The 23606-nt window shown below is 39.2% G+C and overlaps 1 protein-coding gene across 1 annotated transcript; it reads right to left on the bottom strand.

Annotated features, from left to right (window-relative positions):
• Window positions 1-3168: 3168 nt before the first annotated feature.
• Window positions 3169-22145, bottom strand: LOC128097952 (solute carrier family 7 member 13-like). The gene is made up of 4 exons (XM_052718856.1): window positions 21461-22145; window positions 20005-20136; window positions 13339-13700; window positions 3169-12512 (listed from the first exon to the last, which is right to left on the bottom strand). Exons 1-4 carry the CDS (start codon window positions 22143-22145, stop codon window positions 12264-12266), a joined length of 1428 nt encoding a protein of 475 aa, XP_052574816.1. The 3' UTR covers window positions 3169-12263.
• Window positions 22146-23606: the final 1461 nt, after the last annotated feature.

Below are 23606 nucleotides of genomic sequence, written 5' to 3'. Positions count from 1 at the left end.
GTCCTTCAGGTCCATGGCCTAATTAGTCTCATGTTCTTGGCCACTCAAGCTGCATCTACCTCGTGGAGTGGGTCATAAATCCAATCAAATAGTGGTTGGTTACTCCTACAACTTTGGTTCCACTGTTCCACCAGTGCATCTTGCAAGAATGTCAGTACTATAAATAGAAGGCTTTGTAGCTGGATTGGTGTTTACCTTTTTCCTTTGGTAGTATGCAAAGAACCTTCCAATATGATGAACACTAGTCAGTAGAGGTCAAGGCTCTAGGTATATACCATCTCAACTTCTCTGTATTCAGTAAATTATGTAGGTGTTGTGCTCAGAAATAGTATCTTACCATCAGTTTGTAAGTATCCTTGGCAATCGCCTCAGCTGTTTGGGGCTTTGATGGAGTAAGTACCTTTGACCAACAACTCAATTAGATGCAACCCATCCCCAGAGGCTTCCTTTGGTGGCCAGAAATGTCTAGTTGGGTCCCTGTCTCCCATATTATTTGGTGACTCCACTTAGATTTCTTTTATATATGTATACATTTTAAGAAGCTTCTTCTGTAGTAGGTTTCCATACGGCCCCTCAAATGGTCCTTAGTGTTAGCTGTCCATCTCAGTATTCTCTCCTTCTTTCCTCCTCCTCTGTTTAATCTTCCCATTCCAGCTTGTCCCCATATCCATTCATAAGTATATACTCTATTTTCTTTTCTTCTAGAGACTGTTCCCTCCCCCAAATCCTTACTCTATACCTAACCTCTGTGCTATAACAATTGTAGCCTGTTTATTGAAGACTTAACAGCTAACACCACATATAAGCAAATACATACCATACTTGCCTTTTGGGGTTTGAATTACTTCACTCAGGATCATTTTTTTTTCTAGCTCTGTCCACTTACCTGTGAATTTCATTGTTTTTTTGAAAAAAAAAAAAACAGCCAATTGATAATCCATTGTATAAATGCACGTTTTCTTTATCCATTCATCTTTTGATGGATATCGAGGTGGTTTCCAATTTCTGGCTATTATGAATTGAGCAGCATTGAACATGGATAAGGAGGTGTCTCTATAGTAGGATCTGGAGTCTTTTGGGTTCATGCCCAAAGCCGGATCTTTTCATTGATCTACTATAAGCTTTTAGAAATCATCTTGGACTGGCAGCTGGGGAGTCTGCATGGGACCACACTAGGCCCTCTGAATGAGGGTGACATTTGTATGGCTTGATCTGTTTGTGGGACCAGGACTCATCCTGGGTACATGAACTGACTTTTTTCAAGTCCATTCCCTATGGTGCCATTCCTTACTCAGCCTTGATGCAGTGGGGAATGGAGCTTGAGCCTGCCCCAACTTGGTATGCCAGACTGTGTTGAATACCCAAAGGAGGCCTTACACTCTATGAAGAGTGATGGGAGTAAGATGGGGGAAGGTGGGTGGAGCAGGAGAAAGGGAGGGAGGGAGGAGGAACAGTAAGTGATATGTAAAATGAAAATAAATAAATAAATAAGTACTTTTTTTTGTTTTTGTTTTTGTTTTTGTTTTTGGTTTTTTTTTTTTGGTTTTTCGAGACAGGGTTTCTCTGTGTAGCTTTGCGCCTGTCCTGGAACTCACTTGGTAGCCCAGGCTGGCCTCAAACTCACAGAGATCTGCCTGGCTCTGCCTCCCGAGTGCTGGGATTAAAGGTGTGCGCCACCACCGCCCGGCCAAATAAGTACATTTAAATAAATAAGTAAACCTTAAAAAAAATCATCTTTCCTTGAATACCTGAAAGTTTATTGTTCTCTTTCAAGGTTTATAAATGAAATGATAATATGACTGTTCCAAGGTATGGTTGAAGAGAAGGATTATATTGTAGATAAGGGAGAGCAGAGCTAGAAGCATCTGGAAAGTCTAGACTGAACTATTCCTGAGAGAAGAGAGGAAGAGAAGAGAGAGGGACAAGATGGGGGAAGGAGAAACAAGGAAGCCTGTAGTCAAAAATGGCAGTGTTTCTAGGAATCAGATGCAAGGGAAGGGTAGAGACACTTGTGGGCTGGAGAAATTTAGGGTAGGGGGCAGGGGCGAGGGGCAGAGAGAAGCCTAGAGGCCAGCATGTGCTTTCATGTGATACTAGGCACCTCAGCCATTTGTCCTGAGTTTCTTTAAAACTCCTCTGTTGGGATTAATATTTTCTGTAAGACAAATTGCTAAACTGTCTTATTAATAAAAAAAACCCAGAGCCAGATATTGGGGTGAAAACTGAGAGATCAGAGGAATAGAACAGGCCACAGTCAACCTCACCTTACCAACTCCTCAGCCTCCAGAGAGAGCTACTTCCTGTATACTTATGCCTATATGCCTTTCTGTGCTCTGCCATCTTACTTCCTCTTTCTGCCCAGCTCTACCACTGTCTGTCTGTCCAGACCTCCAAACCTGTATGGTTAACTAGCACTGGGATTAAAAGCATGTGTCACCACACCCGGCTTTGTTCCCAATGTACCCTTGAACTAAGAGATCCAGGTAGATCTCTGCCTCCCAAATGCTAGGATTAAAGGTGTGTGCTTCCACTGCCTGACTTCTGTGTTTAATATAGTGGCTGGCTTTTTCCTCTGATCCCCAGAGAAGCTTTATTGGGATGTACAAATAAAATGTCACCACAATTTTCTATTGTGATTTTCTGCCTTAAAGATCACATTGAAGGTGTTGGATTTGTTTTTGTAATGATAACTAGACTGGGGATCTTTCAAGACTGTTTTACATCAGGTGTTACAGCAGTGCAAAGATACTCTCAGGGTTTTCTTCCCTCACTGCAAAGAAAGATGCAGTTGCCTCTAGGCAGATGTGTTTTGGTAAACTCAGTAGGGTAAGTATATTCTTTCTAACCTTGTCAGACTTTAGCTTACTATCCCAAAACTTCAGAAATGAGTTAAACAGGTCATAATAGCTTTTCAATTATTGACTGTACTCCTTCACTACATTAGTGGATATGTGTGTGTAAATAAATGTAAAATATATACTTATAAATATATGTGATTATAAATATATATATATATTTATATTTAGCACAAAAGAAAGATTTGGGAGCTGGGGATATAGCTATGGAAGAGTGCTTGCTTAGTATGTATGAAACCCTGGTACAACCCCTAGGACAGCAAAACAAAATGAAAGAGAATTTAACTTTGGAAGATTTCAGATTTTACTGGTTATTTATCTTAAAAATACAAAAAGAAAACAAGTATCAGTATATAGTCATCAATCAGTACATGAAACCAAACTGCTATCAAGTTAAACCAAAATAAAAATCTTCATTGATAATTTGAAGAAAGAACCAGCTAAGGTGGTGAATGGAGCTTCTGTCTTAATGCACAACATAAAAAAGATAGTCAAAGATATTTGGTTACATTACAGCTTATTTGCATAAAGGACTTCTGTTTTATTAACTTGGAAATTTTACATGCAAAACTGATAATCAGAAATATAAGAATGTCTAGTTATATTAAAATGCTGACAATATTTAGATTAAAAAATAGAAGAAATTTCTATAGCAAGATGTTTTTTAAATCTCTAATGAAATGAGTTCCTGAAGAAGCCCAGAGACTGGAAAGGCATAAAGGACCAGACACTAAAGCCTTTTCAGAGTCCTACCTTGATGAACACATATGCAGTTGAATTAAACACACAGAGGCTTATATTACTTGCAAACTGTATGGTCTATGGCAGGCATCTTGCTAGCTAACTCTTATATCTTAACCCATTTCTATTAATCTATGTTTTGCCACATGTTCTGTGGCTTTACCCGTTTGTTGGCATGTTGCTTCTCCTTCCATGGCAGCTGACATCTCTCCCCACCTTCTTCCTGTCTCTCTGTTTAGGTTTCCTGCCTACCTCTAAGCTGCCTTGCCATAGGCCAAATGGTTTTATTTATCAACCAATCAGAGCAACACATATTCACAGCATACAGAAAGACATTACCTATTACACATAGATTTAACAATAGCTCTATCTGAAGCCTTCTATCTGAGCTTCATAAGAATGTGTCTCTGAATTCAAACTTCCTGAGTTCAAGTCCTGATTTGAACACTTATGCCTAACCCTTAGGAAAGTTATTTAGCTTCTCTGGTCCCCCAACTTTCTTTCTAAAACTGGTATAATAATAATGCAAATTTCACCAGATTATTGTGAACAACTTAGTCCAAATGAAGAAATTAGAATTAGTACCTGGAATTCTAGAATTGCTCACTCAAGATTTGCTTCTATAACGGCTTTAAGTATTATATATTTAAAGTTATTTATTGCTACATAGCAAGACACTCATCTGCTCTCTAGAGCTTGATGGTTCACACTCCCTCCTGGCTGTCAGAAGGCCAGTTGCCATGCTATGAGGACACCTAATCAGCCTTTAGACTGTCCTTGTGATGTGCCATGGAAGCCTTCTACCAATAGCCAGCAAGGAACCCAGACCTGCTGAGATCACATGTGTGAGCATGGAAGTGCTCCAGCCAGAGAGTCAAAGCTTGTAATGAAAATAGCTCCACCGGATAGCATGGCTATAATCCCTCTACTAGGTCCACAGCTTCCACCAAAATAGAGCTAGACTAAAAAATGAAGTTTCTTCCTTAACAATGACATTGAAAGTCAAAGATAGATCTCTGCATAGACACATACCTAGGAAGTCCAAGCCCTCTGTGACTAGAGCTATTCATGCAGTCATGGTATCCTGAGCTTTGCTGAGGAACAGGAAAGTGAAGCACATTCAGATATGTCCCTAAGCCTGGGATTCTATGTCTTTTTCCTTGATGTAGTCAATTTTTTTAATTGAAACTATTTTTTTCATGTAATATATTCTGGTCATAGTATCCTATGGTCAATTTTAAGCATAATTAGAGCCTAAGGTCATAAGGATCTGACTTTTGTGTCCATCCAAGTTTTGAAAACAATAGATGACATTTTTTTTTTATGATTTGGTCAGTAATTAAAACTGTTGTTTTGTTTGGGTATATTTTACCTCCTGTTATTTTGTTTGTATATTATGGCTTGCAGTTTTGTATTTTTATAGATCATGTCTGTGAGTGAATGTGTGTGGTATGTATTTCTACTGCTTTTTTTTAGTATTGCTTGTTTTAATAATTGTTTGCTTTCCTTATTTGTCTGTCTGTTTTCTAATAAGAGACAGTAGGCACAAAGATGGATAGTCTGTTTTCTAATAAGAGACAGTAGGCACGAAGAGGGATAGGTGGGGAAGTGAGGAGGGTCTGAGACAAGATGAGGGTGATCAGAATATATTGCATGAAAAAATTTTATTTTCAATAAAAAACACTGTTGTTAAACTAAACAAGCATTTATGTATGTGTCTATGCTTTTATAGTTGAATATGTTTATATAATTTTGAGATCAAATTCTTTGGTTTTTGTCTTGCTATCCTCTTCTGTTACCTGACTGTAGGCAGTTCTCTCTTGTTTTGTTGTCTATTTAAAGGTTTAGGACAGTAGTTTTCAACCTTCTTAATACTGTGACCCTTTAATACAGTTCCTCAGGTTGTGGGAACCCCCCAACCATAAATTTATTTTCATTGCTCCCTCATAAATGTAATTTTGCTACAGCTATCAATCATAATGTAAATATCTGATATTTCTGATGGTCTTAGGTGACCCCTGTGAAAGGATCATTTAACTGGGGGGGGGGGGGGGGTCATGACCCACAGGTTGAGAACCACTGGTGTAGGCTAACTACTGAGTGTGATTCCATCTCATAAGAAAAATGTGCCCTTGCTTTAGGCAGAGAAATCCACAAAAAAGGAGGATCAAATTACCCAAGATAAAAAAGGGAGAGTGAAAACACAAAATAATGACATTACACACTAGCCAGGGCAGCAAGCCCTAACTCCATCTGGCACTCCCTGGGAACCCACAGGCCACTCTGATCAGGGAGACATAAAGGCTAACTGCAGATCTTCACCTGTCAGTCTAGTCTTCCAAGTCCAACCCCCTAGTTTCATCCCCAGCTCTTGAGAAGAACATCTGGTGCAGCCTCCCCACCCCCATCTCCAGTGGAATACAGATCTCCACCTCCGAAACTCCCTCCTCACTGTGTGTGCAGTCAGGAAGGTGAGAGAAAAGGGCTGATGCTCACCTTGCTTTTCTTTTTTTATCCTTCCTGTGACTGTACCCTACCAATGGTTCTGCTCAGTTCAAGCTCAGGATTTTCCTCTGTAGTGAAATCCTTCTGGCAATACACTCATAGACACACCCATAGTTGTGTTCTTGTGATGATTCTAAATCTAATCAAGTTGACACTGAATATTAACCATCTAAGACCTTAATATCTTTCTTAAATCAATAGACCCATCATCCAGAGCAAAAAACAAAAACAAAAAAAAGAAGCATCTGATTTAAGAAAAGTTTTAACTCATTTATAGAACAATTTTTTTCCCTACAGCTACAGAAAAAAGAACATTTTTTGCATGTGTATGTGTGTAGTGTGTATATGTGAGCTTGCATGAGTTTGGAAGTGCATGTAAGTGGTTGCATGTGCACATATGTTTGTGTACATGTAAATGTGGGGGGTAGATTTTGTCTTAGGATGTTGTCTTAGTTAGGGTTTCCAATTGCTCTGAAGAGACATTATGACAACAGCAATGTTGATAAAGTAAAACATTTATTTGGACAGCTCACTTACAGCTCAGAGATTCAGGCCATTATCATCACGGTGGGGAGCATGGTGGTGTGCAGGCCAACACAGTGCTGAGAAAGTAGCACTCCTAATAGTGTCCCTCCCTTTGGGGGCCATTTTCTTTCAAAATACCACAGATGTCTTCCTCAATCATGCTCTATCTTTTTCACCAAGGTAGGGGTGCTTGCTGAACTCATTAATTAGCTCATTAATTAGGCTAGTCTAGCTAGCCAGCTTGCCCCCACGGATCACCTGTCCCTGCTTCCTATGAGCTGGGATTACGAGCAAGCTGTCATACACACCTAGTTTTTATGTAGGTTTTGGAGATCCAAACTATGGCTTGCATGCCTGCATGTCAAGTGTTTTATCCACTGAACCATCTCTCCAAGGTCTTACTATTTTGCCCAGTCTGGCCTTGAACTCATAATCCCCTATTTTTACTCTTCTAGTGATAAGATTAGAAAAGCATACCCTTATACTTAACCACACATTCCTTTTTCCTTCAATAAATGGATAACACTATAGCATAGACCTTACGAGGTCACAAACAACTTTTAGACACCCAGAAGTACTGAAATAAGATCATGTACCTCTCTGACCATTATGAAATCAAACTTGAATTTAAGAATAATCATTGCAACAGCAAAATCTTCAGAGTCAGAAGCAAGCAGATCTCTGTAAACTCAAGGTCAGCTTGATCTGTATAGTGAGTTCCATACTATCATCTAGGATTACATAGACAGACCCTATCTCAAAAAAAAAAAAAAAACGCTACAGAAAATAAGCAAATTCATGGATATTTATCAAAATGCTACTGAACAAATAATGGGAAATGGAGAAAATATACAAATTTATGGACATTAATGGGACTGGATATGAAACAGCCTGAATCTCAGGAGACACAGTAAGAGTAGCAGCAAGAGGGAAGTTTGTGGTAACTCTCCTTCACTACAAAATCAGGAAGGTTTCATAAACAACTTAACAGTATATCTCAAGGGTCTAGAAAAGCAAGAGCAACCCAAACACAGAACTGAAGACAGAGAGGAGAGGTGGTGGAGAATAACTAAGAAGGAAGTATATATGGAAAATGCAAGACTGGGGAGGAGGATCGTTGGGTAAAGGAGCTTTCTGCTCCAGCATGAGAACCTTAGTTGACATGCCCAGAACCCACAGCACAGCTGAAAACAGTAATGTGAACTTTTAATCCTATTTCTACTATGCCAGTAATGGGAGGTGAAGACAGCAAAATTTCCAGGAGCTTGATGACGACCATCTTGTGAGGTAGACAGAGAAGAGAACAATAAAGAGACTTTTCTTAAACAAGATAGAAGGCAGGACTGTCACCTAAGGTAGCCATCTGATTTCTCTCTCTCTCTCTCTCTCTCTCTCTCTCTCTCTCTCTCTCTCTCTCTCTGTCTCTCTCTGTCTCTCTCTCTCTGTCTCTCTCTCTCTCTCTCTCACACACACACACACACACACACACTGTGCATGCATGTGTTTGCATTCACACATGAATACTTGTACATGGACAAGCATACATGTACATATACAAATACACACTGTGTACACACACACACACACTAACACACAAAAAGAAAATGAATACTAAAGAACAATATAAGCAATTAATGAATCAAAGAATTGGTGTTGTAAAATGTTAAAATAAGAAAAAAGTGTCCACTATATTAAAAAACCATTGAGACAATGCCCAAATAAATAAAATTAGAAACAGTCAGAAGGAAAAGAGTGTGTGCAGAACTATTATAGGATGAAAGGAATTTTCCCAATACATCAAAGCTAAAACCCAGTAGCCTACAAATATAACTGTATTTGGCACTAAGTCTTTAGAGATACAGTAATTAAGATGATCTGAGTCCATGGAATGTGACTCCATCCATCATGCAAAGAGGGGACATACACAGAGATAGGTAAAGGAAGGAGCCCATGTGAAGACAGAGGGAAAGATGCTACCTACAAGGCAGAGAGAGGAGCCTAAGAAGAGAACAGCTCATCAAACATCTTCTGTCTGGGATTCTAGACTCAAGAATTGTGAGGACATGTTTGAGCATTGTTTTTAGCCATTCAGTCTATAGTACGTTACTATGGCAACCCTGGCAAGACAGGCACCATTAAGAACACCTGGTACCTCTTAAGGAGGTGGAAGTAGGTGGTAAGACTCATTATGTGCAGGGAAGGTGCAGGACAGAGGACACGGTGAAGAACCACACTGAGGGAGGGTGGAGCTGAGCAGCTCTAGGGACAAAGAATCATTGCCCACATCTACCACTTATGTCTCAGACTTCTCAGACTTCACAGCCTCAGTGGGTGAGCATAGAGTGCTGAGGATGAGTTTAGGCAGCCCCATCAGCTGCTTCTGAGACAGCTCTGCTTCTGAAGGGGCTCAGAATTGGAGGGATTTAAATATAATTCTTCTGAAAAGAATTTTGTCAAATGAGGCATTAAAATTTCATTGCTGTTTGAAGTATAATCTGGTTAGACACTTCTGGCTACCTCTGCAGCTGATGGACCTGTGGAGCCAGTGCTCATAGGAGTCACAGACAGTGCCCTCACCTCCCCTTCTGTGGCAGTGCCTGTATTTTTCTGGAGTTGCTGGATTCTATAGGCAGGGCAGACCCACAGGCAAGGAGGAATGAATTCTACTGAGACATAGTCACCTGTAGCATTAGGAGTGTCAGCAGCAGGAGACCGTGAGGAGTCTCAGGGCAGGAGTCAGGGTCAGACAACATGAGATCTAAGAAAGTCTGCTCTGAGGAGAAGAGATACCTTTGTTCTCTCTGCACACAATGACTTAGTGTGAGATGGGAACCATGTCTATTATTTAGAAATAGAAATAATGTGGTTCAGGCAGCTATATGGGGGCAGCTGTTCAAGGTGCATTTTCAGAAAGACTCATAAACCTAGCAGAAATAATCCTTTTCTGAAGCTTACACAGTATCCACTTAGTCCCTAAGGGCATCTTGAGGCTGTGGTGCCTCACTAGCTGGTAACTAGTCCAAGACAAGCTAGGAAACACTGTCTGCCCTACTTCCCCTAACCCCACCCACACTGAGAAAATTTTGAACTGAATGGTGCCAAAAGCCCAGTTCCACATTTCTGGTAGATGTTGTAACTGCCTTTCTGACATGACCACCCCACCCAAGTGCCTTCTCAGTGGTTTAGCTTTTCACTATACTTGAACACAGTCCCATCTATGAGCTGGCAGGTCATTACCCCTCACCTAAGGTCTATTTAAACTCCCTGCCTTCACCCTGGTGCTCAACTTCTCTGTCCCCATTATTTGGAATCTACAAGCCCACCCAGGAGCAATGCCCATAAACTTGTATTTATCTGCTTTTAGTCTGGTCTGATCTGGCCTTTTGCATCAGCAGAAACATATCAGCTACCTTTGATAATGAACTGTAATTTAGAAGGGTAAGCCAAATAAACTCCCTATGTCCCACCCCAAGCTGCTTTTGGTCATGATGTTCTTGTAATGACATTTCATTTACCTCTCTGCTTCAAAATGTTAAAACCCATTTGTCAATTCTAGTGCAGCTGAGTTAAGAAATTTTACCTATTGCTCTAGTTTCATATCTATTGCCATGATAAAATATACTGATAAAAGCAACTTAGCAGAGAAAGGCCTAATTCTGTCTCTTTATTCCAAATTGCAGTCCTTCACTGATAGGAAGTCAAAGTGGCAGGCATTTGAAAGTTTGTCATCGTACATCGCAGTCCAATGCAGAGAGAGAATGAATGCATGTCTGCACACCTCAACCTACTTTCTATGTTCTTCATAAACATTCTAGGGCCCAAGCATGGGATGGAGAACCTCACAGTGGAATGGATCTTCCTACATCAACTAATGTAATCAAGGAGATCTTCCGCAATCACGCCTACAATACACCTGATCTAGAAAACCCCCCTTTGAGTCTCCCTTCAGGTGATATTAGATTGTGTCACATTCTGAGTGGTGTAATGAGAGACCCAGAAAGACAAACATGGTGTGTACTCACTTATAAGTGGATATTAGGTATAAAGTAAAGGATAACCATGCTACAATCCACAGATCTAGAGAAACTAAGTAACACGGAGGGCTCAAGAGGGAAAACTTGGGTCTCCCTTGGAGACTGGGTTACATTGTCAACTCTTAATATGAAGGGAGGCACTTAGTCTTCCTGCAATGTGTTATGCCATGTTTTGTTGATATCACAGGAGGATTGCATATTTCTAAACAGAAATTGAGGAGAAGTGGATGGGGGTGGAGCAGAGGGGAGGTTGGGTGATTAGGGACTGGGAGAAGAGGAAGGAGGGGAAACTGCAGGTCTGGATGTAAAAATAAATAATACAAATAAAGAAAAGAAAAAGGACATAAAAAATAATCTTAAGTGATGTATCTCAGACCAAGAAAGAAAATGTGGTATATATTCACTTATATGAGAGTGCTAGGTATTAAGTCAATGATACCAAGCTACAATAAAACCACAGAGGGTAGGTATAGAGTTAGGTACTAGAGGGAACAGATAGATCTCATTAGGAAAATTAAGTAGAATAGATAGATCTGGATGAAATGGGAGCTGGAAATGGAGTATCAGGTGATGTTGGGTATAGAAGAGGAACTTAGGGATGAAATACAGGAACAGGCAGATAAAATTAAGGGGAATTCAAGAGGTACTACAGAAACCTAATACTGTATAAATTTCCTAAAATATATACATATATGAAGGTGATCTAAATGAAATTGCCAAATAATGGGGCAAATAGAGTCCCAACTAGTCATTTCCTGTCACCACATGATGCTTCCAGTATTGGGTTTGGGTTACATCTAATTGAGTTGCTATTCAAAGCGGCACCAAGGGAATCCCCCAAATGATCCAGGTTGTTACCAAGACTATAGGTTGCTCTCCACATACCAACTGTAAGGCTTCATTGCTAATAACAATACCTACACAATCAGTGAAAAGGGATATGTCAACATAGAGCCTTTATTTCTGTGTTTCAGTGTCTTTGTTACAGGGAGATACTCTATATGGTATCAAAAAAAGAAATATAACACCAAGCCAGTCACACACCCTTTTTGGGTGTACTACCTTTAAGACATGCTAGGCAATAGTGGCACAAAGTTTATGGAATAATCAATCAATAACTGATTTGACTCAAGGCCCACTTCAGGAAATGGAACCCGTACTGGACACTGCTTGAGTGACCAAGAATTTGAGACTAGTTTTCCCAGGGACCTATGGTAAGACCAAATCTACAACTCTAACAAGGAAATGCAAACAGGACAGATAAAATTGATCTTTTTATCTTTAAATCAGCACCAAATAAGCACTCAAGAAATATAAAGAGAACACTTTTTTAAAATTTGAAATCATTAACTTTGATTTTAAGGAGACTAGAAATTCAATAGAAAATGGAAGCTCTAGAGAATAAGCAGAAAAATGGAAAATACATCATCTGTATATGGAATTGCACAAACTGAGACTTAAATTTTTGCATCAAAGCAGGGCTTTGGTCATATGCAACAATTATTTCCTTATTTTAAAGCCAAGCCTTTTTTGGGTACTTTTATTTACATTATTTCAGTTTTGAAAGTTACCATTATTAAATTTTTTTATTTGAAATTTGTTTTTAAAATGAGGATGTCTGTTTATCAGATATATCAGGGATGCAAATATTAAACAGTAATTGCAGATAGCAGGTCAGCTTCTCAAACCAAACCAACTTCACTTTAAAGTGTATCAATGGCACGTAAAACAGCAGTCCACTGAGAAGGAAGAGGAGCACATAGATGTAATGCATCTTTGGAGACTTGACAAGGGGAATCAAGACCAAGCACAGGCTGATGGCCATTGCTATGACTGTGAATGGCAAAAACACCTACAAAGATAAAATTTAATAAAGTAATTAGATGTGAAAATCCATGTGTGGTAGCTACATATCTACAAGCAAAAATACTATGCTAATGATAAAATCAGACCAAATAAGATACTTTGTTAGGCAGATATGCTAGGCACTCAGATAAACGCCCCAAAAAGAAAAGTGTTGGAGACTCCTGTTGGTGAAGGTGTGGTTTGAGAGAATGAACTTCTATTTTGAGTCTTCATGAATGGAAATAGTCATAAACATTTGCTGAAGAGATGACCACTGTGGGCATAGATGGCATGGCTTATTCAGAAGTTTTTAGAACACAGTGAAGATCCCAACAATCTTCCAAGGAAGATTTCTTCTAGGATTAAAGAACCATCCCCTCTCCTATAAACTATTTCCTCATCTAGGATGAAAGTTCATAAGTAGAAAAGTTGAAGAGATAGAATTTGTTGTTAAGCAAGAAGTGTTGGAATTTCAGAATAGCATCTATTTCTCATTTGTTAAATCTGCTCCTGACTGTAGAGGATAATGGCATGCACAGATAGGAACATAACTAAACAAAGAAATACCATGACAAAAGACTCATAATGCCCTGTCCTTTACCTAAAGAACTACCTTTATCTTACCTGAATCCTTCAGTGGAACTTTAGAGGTTTTCTGTTGGGTAAAACCAATGAACCAAAATTTAAAATAAAAATAAAGACCAGATTGTCATTATTTGCTTCTCAAGTTGCTGAGTGATAACCTATATACTCCTGCATCTTTTGAATATATTCTTTCAATACAGTTAAGTATCTTGCTTCACATAGAACAAATTTACCCAGCCCATTTTTACCTTATAAGGTCTGTGTAGATTGGGCTCCTGGTACCTCAATTTCAGGATTCCTATCATGGATAACATAGTCCAAATTGAATCCATAAAATAAAGATAGTTGATCAGTTCAATTAAGTTTGTTAAGACGATTGCAATGGATCCCATACTGACATTTAGAAGCACAGCTATGAAGGGGGATGAGTGAACATTAAGGGTACTAAACATCAAGGGCAGCTGGCCTTGGTCGCTTGCAATATATGACACTCTTGATGACTCAAGTACATTAATCACAAGGTTGCTAAACAGTGAGGCAGAAATAGCAAAGGGAACAGTCCATGTTAATTGTGGAAAAACTCTGTCAGTCCATATAATAGCCACAGCATCTGCAGAGAAAAAATACACAAAAGCAAGTGTGTTGAGAAAGAAAATCTAATGATAAAGCAATAATATTTTACAAAGAAAAAAATCTAAGAAGAGATTTTAACTTTGTTATTTCCTTTTTCACATTTAAGTCATAACTTAGGTTTATGTACATTTTAGTTCATCATACTGCACAATGAATGGTTCTTTTTAATGTCTTCCCCCAAAGACCAGGAACTTCTTGAAGACAAAGATCCCTCCTATCTTGTATATAGCATGATTAACTCATTCACTGACAGGCACAATATAGTTAATTTTTAGTCACTACTTAAGAAATGTGTTAATTGTGTTGAGGGAATAATTGAAGGCATGCTTATTGTCTAAAACTAGCATATAGAAAGCTGACAAACTCCTCCAGAGTCAGAAAAGGACAGCAGAACACGGTTTACAGAGAAATGAGACTCATCCAACTACAGTGCAATATTGAGAGCTGCTGGCAGCAAAAGTCCATGGAGTATACAGCAGTGACAACTAAAGTTCAGAAGGTTAACCTATGGGAACTAAAGGCTCTGTTAGAGGAAACCATCATGCAAGGCATTATGGAATTACTGCCTTTTGAATGAACTGACTGTTTCCTGATGTAAACTTCTTGTGCAATAACAGCTATGAGTCTCCCCATTTACTGTTCATTTCCATGTTAATGTGTACATGCAATCTCACGATTGCATCTCAATCTTGGACACAACTTTCCCTATACATTTGGGGTAAATGGATAACTGCCCCCAGCTTTGTTTATTTTTCATTAACATAAATCTGGCCAGGGCCATTCTCTGGACAAAAGTATTTCAGCAAAGATACTTTTTTTCAAGGACAAAACTGCACATAGATAAACATTAGCTCATCTCACCCACAGATAAAGAAAAGAACCACTAGCAATTAAATCTTCAACTCCTTACCTTCACCCCAGGTTATTTACACAACACCCTAAATTAAGAGATTTACTGCTCACATTCCTGGGATGATGTTTTAGTCACTTGCTAGTTACTGAGTTAAAGTAGTACTTTCCACTGACTGAAGGGGATTGCCATCAAGGCCAGGGTGCCAAGCTTCTTTCTTGTGCAAACTAAGTTTTAATTCCTCCTCAGCCAGGTGCTATTCCTAGATTTTTCTCCTCAGCAATTACTCTGAATGAAGGTGCTTTTACTAACCAAATGCTACATGCTCTTACATAGGTTGCTTAGCCACCGAGCATGTGTCCCCTTCCTTATGAGAAAGCAGCTGCAGCCAGGATGAGTGGGGGTGGAAGGGTTGGGTGAATGAGGGTAGAAGCGGCACCAAAGACAGTTTTCTTTCTAGTGACTTACTGACCCCAACCTTCTACCTAGCCATTTCCAGATTATAGTTTGAGCACATAAATTCCCTGATTGACCTTAGTCTTTAGTTGGCCCTACCAGAGAACTCCCCTTTAGTCACTCCCCTTTGGGGTTGCAATTGGAAGCTGACAATTATTGCTTATCACCTCTCTCTCTGCAACTCTGAAAACTTCAAACCTCATGTTGCTTTGCCAAAGAATTACTGCTTGTGTATATATACTGGTTCCCTCACAGCACTTGGGGAATTGACTGAGAAGAATAAGATGAGGATGAAGATGGAAACAACTGGATAGACATGAGAACAGCTGAAGGGACTGAGAGCAGAAGGGACTGAGAAGAGCTAACTATGAGAACAGAAAAGAAACTGTGTAGATAGAACTGACTTAGAAGAATAAAGTAAATGAACTAAAGAGCTCAGTGTGCTTAGATTCATTGAATATCCCTCAGATTAGTATCCTTAGCTGCTTGTAGCATCTGTTCTGGACCCTGGTAGAAATCTCCTCAAGGCGGGCACTTGGGAGGAATTCGTTAGTGCAACGTAAAGTACATAGAAGATGAACATAGACATTACAAATAGTTAAAATACTTATAACTTCTGAAGCTTGTCTAAGCTTCTGGTCAGTGGTTCTCAGCTAAAGGTGACTTTGCTCCTCAGGAGTCATGTGACAATGTCTGGTGAGTTGTCTGATGTTCCATAAATTAGGTAGCAGTTTACTGTTGGCATCCTAGTGAGTAGCAGTCATGTGTTCTGGTGATATCAGGACAGCTTCAAAGAATTAGCTCAATGTCAGAATACTTGTCATCTGTGAGGCTCTGTGTTCAATACCCAGAACCCCAAAACAAAATTCACACACTCCAAATTGTTGATGATATTGAAGCTGGGAACTCCTGTAGTGGACCAACTTGTATAGAACATTCTTTTTTATTTCCTTTGTTGCTTCAAGGTGAAGGGATATTATGAACATTGGTTTAACCATGTCAGGTAGTACAAAAACCACCAATATCCATCATCTGTGGGAATTCGCTTGAGGCAAATTTGTATTATGTAGATACGTGTTGCTGGGCAGAAGATTCTAACAGAGTGACAACTCTTCAGGTTTCAAGAGAATGAGCAGAGCAGAGCCTAATGTCCTTGGGAGGTAGGTGTCCTTTGAGTCATCATTTTATGCATAGGTAGTTGGTTTCTAGGAAGTCCCTAGGACTTCAGTTTACTGAGCTGTAACAAGCCATAAGATTTTCAAATGTTTTTCATTTAGAATAGGGTCTTCTATGTAATTCAAACTGCCTGAGAACTTGCTGTGTAGCTCAGGTTAGCCTCAAACTCATGATCCTCATGTCTCAGTTTCCTAAGTTCTGGAATTATAGACACATATCACCATGCCCAGCTATTAACCCATTTTAAAAAGACCTGAGTGTCACATCGCTTTTCTCTTGAATCTCCCACAATTTGGGGTGTTACTTAAAAGAATCTCATGCTGCAGCTCTAATTAATTTCAAGTAATGTCTTGTTGTTGCTCCCCCAAACACTCACATTGCACACTTTCAGGTAGAGTTAGAAATGATTTCCCTACACTGCAATGGAAATCTCCCTTGATTTCTTGGTGGGTGTTCCACAGTGTGATTTAAGACAACCAGAGACAGGCCATGTGTAGCTCTGACAGCATTGAGTGGAAAAAGTTATTCACAATACTCCTCCCTTCATCTTAACTCTATTCAACAAATGATTGTTTTCGTTGTTTTATTCATTTCCATATTTATTTCATTTAAAAACTACTTCATACGTGTCTTTGGTAAAATGAACATTGAATTTGCTTTTGTTCACTTTCTAACATACTTTGATTATATGCACATACACATCCATATAAGTGTTTTAGATAAGTCTGTTCTTTAAACATAAATCATGTACTCATTCTGTATTGATAGATTTATATAACTTTTTTTTAGTTTTTTGGCAGATAGACAATGTGCTTTAAAGCTGCACTTGGTGGAACACACCTGTAATGCTAGAACTTGGACAGCAGGGGGCAGAAGGAGCTTATTGCAGGCAACCCAGGGCATATAGCAAGCCAAAAAAGTATCCAAAAAAGGAAAAGGAAGAAATAAATGACTTACTGAAAAATCATCGAAAGTAAAATAATTCAGACATGATACCCCTGGGAATGACAGCATTTAAATATTTGACTTAACCCCTCACATGTTCAGTTCTAAATAGTTCTATAATTACCCACTGAGGTATTAGAGGTGGGACTTGTGAGTGTATACATTCTTCAATGAGAGAAATTTTACAAAGTTACCCTCCAACAAATGAATGTATCTATCTATCTATCAGAAACTAATTCTAAAATCTCCACTTACATATCCAACCCCTTAAACACACCTAGCACTTGAGACAAGCTTCCTACCAGCTGTGCCTGAACAAGGAAGCCTTAGCTTCTGTCTCCACATAACCTCTTTATGTTTCACACTGTCTTGCCATAGGTTAATATCCCCTAGTTTTAGCATGGCTTAGAAGGCTCTAGAACACTGTGTGAACACTCTGTCAGCAGGATTTCTGGAACACTTTTGTCCTTAGGATAAAAATGGTGGACCCAGGAATCCTTACAATGCTATGTCCACATCCCTCATTCTAATGGGACATCCTTCTTCATAGAACTTTTCACAATGTAAGTTTCATTTTTTCCCTTAAGGGAATAATAAGTAAGGAAACAGGTCAGAGATCTGACACTAAGACTTGAACACCTCACACAGGAACTAATAGAGCAGATTGTCATAATTTCATCCACTGTGCCTTGAATAAAATGTAACATCCAATTTACACTGTGTTATAAATATCCCACATTTCCTTTACAAAACTGTGAGGTCCTTTTGTTTTGCTCAAGTGACAAAATCTGCCCCCAACCCTTTGAACTCATAACTTAAAGTGCTTATTTATTTTGTTGATAACTTTCCACACTAGTCATATAAGTCATGAACCTACTTAAATTTAGTATTAATAATAAATAACAAATCACCCACAGTCCCATCCCAGCTGACCACTGTTGTTCACAAGTTCCTATTTCATGAGAATCTAGAGCCTGCCATTTCCGTTATTCATACATTATAACCATTGTCCTCTTAGTATCCACCAACAACATCACCTTTTCAAGGCTCTGAGTGCTCTGTTATACAGATTTACTTACGTCATTTACTGGAAACTAGTGGTTATTTTGGTGATATTTACTTTTGTCCTGCCATAACTGATGATACAGTGACTTTCCATAAATCTACATTTTTACATATGGTTCTGAATTTTTTTAATTTAAATTCCTAATATAATAAATGAATAGGTATTAAAATTTACATATAATAATTTGGAGTTTACATTAAGTCTGTGGATTAGAAGCCCCAAAGAGGAAGCAGTAAAAAACCAAACTACTAGCAACATTAGTCAGAAACTTCCCAAGTTTCCCACACAATCCCGAACTATTGTGCTAACTACACAATGACTTCAATCATTACAACATGCCAGAGAAAGCTTTCTAATTCGGAAATGATCAATATGTCAAGAACACTGTCAGGCATAATAAATACCAGCCTCAAGAAATCTCAGCAGCCATTCTCGATGGGCAGTGGCTGTGGTCACACCCACAGCTAAAGTTACAAATGGGCCCTAACGGTCAAAGCAGTTAGTGAGTCACTGTCTAGGTTTATCCAGGGTTACATTTGGTTTGTTCCCACAAAAACTTGGTTTCATTTATGCTCTCATCACTAGGATACCTAGACTGATAACATGTCAACCCTGGAACGACGCACCACAAGACAAAATTCTGGAGAGCAGTCACATTCCACTTGAGGCAATTTGCTGTTGTTAAACCTTTCTTAGGCTTGAATGCTCCACAAATAAATAAATGATTGTGTTTATGGAGATGAGAATAATGATTTTTAGTATTACACATTGAATATAATATAATGAACCACCATATAATGCTACATAAAATGTAGTTTTATGTCAATAAACAGTGTGTTTTCTAAAGCTTCACTTAGATTTACATCCAATGCTTCAGACACTTACCAAAATAAGAATAGTTGCTCAAAATGGGTTAGTTTCAGAACACCTAGTGATAAATTTCACTCAGAAGATGATAACTAGAAGTTGAAAGATGGTATGAGAAAATTGTTGGTATTCAATTTTCCTTGTTTTACTTTTTTTCTAACCCATATTTCATTTTATCCTTTGAAACTGTTGTTCAATTTAGGATTTAGGGTGCTTATTTATCTCATGATAGTCTTTCAATTTGTGAACACATACTTACGTACATACATAAGTCTGTCTATTTACTCAGGCTTGTTTTAAAGTCATTACATCCTGACACAGCTTTGCATATTCTGAATTACAGGTAAGCATCACAATACCTGGTATATTCTTTTTGCTTTCATTCTAAAATTTAGACTGTAAGACAAGAATTTCTAAAGAATTTTCAATATATTCAGGGTCCTTATCCACCACAAAATTTTAGAATTCTTTAAGATAAACATTTTATATATTAATCATAATCATCAATTGACATCCAGTGTTTCTTCACTCAACCAATATCATAAATTTCGAATTTGTCCTTCTTGGTGTTATTCAAATTATTGAAAAGCAAACATTTTGGAAGTTTTTAAAAATCCTACTACTGATTGCATTGTGTCACTCTGTTGAAATCACAAAAGCAATAGCTAATGTTTTGAATCTGATCTAAGACATCTGCCAGCACTATACATACCTTTTCCAGGTTATCAGAAAATGCAAGGCTGTGCTAGATCATGAATCTTTCTTCTAAACCAAATCATATGCTTTTCAACCAGATTAAAAAATGAGTGGATTCAATATAGAACAATCATCAGTATGAATTTGTAATAAATAGCAAAAATGACGCTTAACTGTACTGAAAGGATTGCACTTCATCTATTGTCTTGTCATTTGTATACTAACCTGTTGAGAGGATTTCTCTGGGAGTCAGAACCATCAAGTAGGAAATGTTAGCCAGTAAATATACCACAGTTATCAGAGGCAGTGCTGTAAATATACATCTAGGAATAGTTTTATTGGGTTTCTTCAGTTCTCCTATAATGGATAAAGAGAAACATTAGTCTTTGTTTAAAAATGTGTATCTTAAATTTATCTTTAAAATTGTTCATGTGTTGCCAGGCAGTGGTGGCTCACGCCTTTAATACTAGCACTCAGGAGGCAGAGGCAGGCGGATCTCTATGAGTTCGAGGCCAGCCTGGGCTACAGAGCGAGATCCAGGAAAGGCTCCAAAGCCACATAGAGAAACCCTGTCTCAAAAAAACAAACAAAAAATTGTTCATGTGTCAAACTTTGGACCTTGTTCTTTCTGTCCACTCTATAACCATCTCTCTCTCTCCCCCTTCCCCCCTTCTCTCTCTCTCTCTCTCTCTCTCTCTCTCTCTCTCTCTCTCTCTCTCTCTCTCTCTCTCTCTCACACACACACACACACACACACACACACACACACACACACACACACACACTCAGAGTCAAACTTTTGCACACTGATCCTCTTCTGAAGACACTAGAGTATGGGCTCATGATTCTTGTTCCATTTGTACCCTTCCTTCATCTTCAAGTGGAAAGTAGGCTCTGTGTTCAGAGTGTAGGAACAGAAGGTGAGCAGAAACTTCATGAGATTTAACCTCAGGAAAGGAGCTTTACATGCCCCCCCTTTACTGTCATCTGTTTGAAAGAAATTCTACATTATTCAAGATGCTGTAAGCAGTTCTAGATCTTTTATGGCAGAGAGAGCTACCTAAACATGAAACGTCTCTAGCACAAAAACAACAACGTGAAACTGGGTTCAAGTAGAAGCTGGAGATATAACCTCTTTTGAGACAGTGGAGAAGAGAGGGAAAGAGGGGAGAAAGAGAGGGAGAGAGGGAGAGAGAGAGAGAGAGAGAGAGAGAGAGAGAGAGAGAGAGAGAGAACATTCATCAACAGAAGGAAAAATTTTATAGGAAAATATAACCCCAAAAATAAATGAGCAAAAATGGTAAAGAACCTAAATAAGTAGCAAAGAACTTAAATGTACTACACCAGCACAATCTGGTTTTCCTGAATTCACTTCCAAGGGGGCAACTATTTTCACGACCTGAGCATTTACACATTACAGAAAGAAAACTACAATCACTCGGAGACTCAAATATATGGTCCCAGAAAAGAAAGAAGAAAAGGAGAGATTGTTCAATAAAAGACAAGTTTTGCCATGAAAGTAATCGCCCAATTTCCATAAACACATTGGGAAAGTCAAGGAAGATAGTTGAATCCTTTAAATTCAAAATACAGTGAAAGATATTCATTTCATACATGCACTATATCGGCCATGAACTGATTTCTCTCCCCCCGACCCCCGCCCCAGAAGATTGATAATTACCTGCTACATATGTAAAGCATTCCCCGCCTGAAAATGCAAAGTATCCTTGGAAGAAGGCTTCTGTTATCTGGGAGATCTCTGGAAACTCTGCATCAAAAGCATTCTGAAGTCTTCCCACATTCTCCTTCTTCCCTCTCACCAACATGAACACCCCACTGAGGGAAATGATGCCCAGTATGCCCATCTTCAGCACGGTACTCACTGCGTGAAGCCATGACAGCTCTTTCACACCACGAGAATTCAGAATTCCCACAATCCACAGCACCGCCAGGGCAAGGCATTTCTTTGGTAAATTCGGAGAAGAACAGCTGGGATAGAAAGGCTGAATGCCATACTCGGCGAGTAACAGTGCTTGACTGGCAGTTAGCCCTGCACCCAGAAACAAGGAGGTCCAAAGATTCAAGAAGGCCATGAAAGGGCCAAAGCATCTCCTGATGAAATAGTAGTGAGCCCCACTGTATGGGAAGGCTATTCCGATCTCTGCGTAGCAGAGAGCGCTGGTCATGGACAGCACCGCACAGGCAGCCCAAATACACAAGGAGACTCCCACATTCATGCAAGAGTACTCCAGCACCCCCTTGGGGGATACAAAAATTCCTGCACCAATTATATTAATAATTAGAAAATTGACTCCCCAGAAATATCCAAGGTCTCTCTTGAGCTTTATTTGTTTTCCTTTATCCATTATAATTGAAAAAATTAATTCTATCTAAATTAGAATCTCTAAATATGTCTCAATGTACTACTATAAGAGATGTTCATGGACTCTCTGAAATTTTAAAATCACGTAGCCCATCTGTTTCATTTTCCTCAAACTGGGCTACTTTTAATAGTTAGCAAAGTATTTGTGACACAGTTAAGTGAAATAAAATAGATTACCTATAAGGGCTTAATTTAACTTGTCTTTTAATTATTATCAAAATAGGACATTCAATTGAAAAAGAAAGGAACTTCAAAGAAGACAGGCTGCGATTACAGTGTAAAGCTCAGGCAAAACTCCCAAGGCGAGAACACTGTTCCTACCTCTAAGACAGGCTCTAAGAATACCTCTCAGCTCTTAGAAAATGCTCTAACTGAAGGGCATAAATTAATTGTTCTGACTCAGAGATTGCTCAGTGGGGAAATTCCTGTCTACAGGTCATTAGTCTGAAGCCACTAGCTGTGGTTAAGACAATTGTCTGTGTTGAGAGGAGTCGTTTGGAAAAACAAAACTCCATAATGGACTTTCTTGAGATGTCCACAGGAGCTCCAAAAAGACCTTACATACCCCTGACAGCTATGTGAATGTTCAGGGCCATGACAATGTCCAGGAAATAACAGAAAGAATTCCATGCACAGCACAATTCTCACAGCTGATGAGGAAAAATGGATATTCCAAGATAAAGAAAAACTAAGTCATTCATGACCAGCAGATCTGTCCTAACTGGCCTCCAGCAGACTAAAAGACATGAGATAATAACTCAAATTAACATGGAAAAAATAGCCTATCAAATCAGCTGTACAGAAAATATTTAAAAAAGTGCCCCTCGTGGCTGGTTGCTGCCCGCGGCGGCCATGCTGGTGGAGAAGCATGCTGATTAAAAGAATCACAGCCATGGTTACCTTTTTAGAGCTTTATGGGGGGGAGAGACAGAGAGAGAAAGACACAGAAAGAGAGAGAGAGAGAGAGAGAGAGAGAGAGAGAGAGAGAGAGAGAGAGAGAGAGAAAGACAAGGGGGGAGAGGAAGAGAGGGGGACCGACGGGGGGGAAGGAGCGGGAAGGAGAGGGGACAGAGAGAGCCCACAGAGGGCCCACCCGCTTTTAAGGCTGGGAAGCCGGCGAAGGCTGGTGACGTAATTAAGGACGTAAATAAGGACCAAAACCTTACACTCTATATCTCTCTACTTTATTTCTCTGAGATGAAATCCTGTCTCCGTAACTACAGTTCCATCCAGTTCCCCAGCTCACAGTCCTGCTAATGACTAAATTCCTATGCTTTCAGCCTCATCTTCGTCCTCTGTATCCTCTTTCTCCAACACTGCTACTCTCTACTCCTGGCACTTAGAAAACTCTACCCGAGATCTGCTTACCCTCTACAGAACCTCTGTAATCCTCTCTTCTCTCTTGCCATGCCATTCTGCTTGTTTCTACAGCAAATGCCTGCCC

This window comes from Peromyscus californicus, unplaced genomic scaffold (genome assembly GCF_007827085.1).
Source record: "Peromyscus californicus insignis strain IS unplaced genomic scaffold, ASM782708v3 Scaffold_5__1_contigs__length_169319896, whole genome shotgun sequence".
Classification (NCBI taxonomy): domain Eukaryota; kingdom Metazoa; phylum Chordata; class Mammalia; order Rodentia; family Cricetidae; genus Peromyscus; species Peromyscus californicus.
The sequence above is the reverse complement of the archived record's forward strand: the minus strand, read 5'-3'. Positions and strand labels throughout refer to the sequence as shown.

Coding starts and splice junctions, on each gene's coding strand:
- LOC128097952 (XM_052718856.1), bottom strand. CDS start 22,145: ATGGATAAAGGAAAACAAATAAAGCTCAAGAGAGACCTTGGATATTTC. Junction 20,137..21,460: donor ATGCTTTACATATGTAGCAG/GTAATTATCAAT, acceptor TATCCATTATAG/GAGAACTGAAGAAACCCAAT. Junction 12,513..13,338: donor ATCTACACAGACCTTATAAG/GTAAAAATGGGC, acceptor TTATCTTTGTAG/GTGTTTTTGCCATTCACAGT.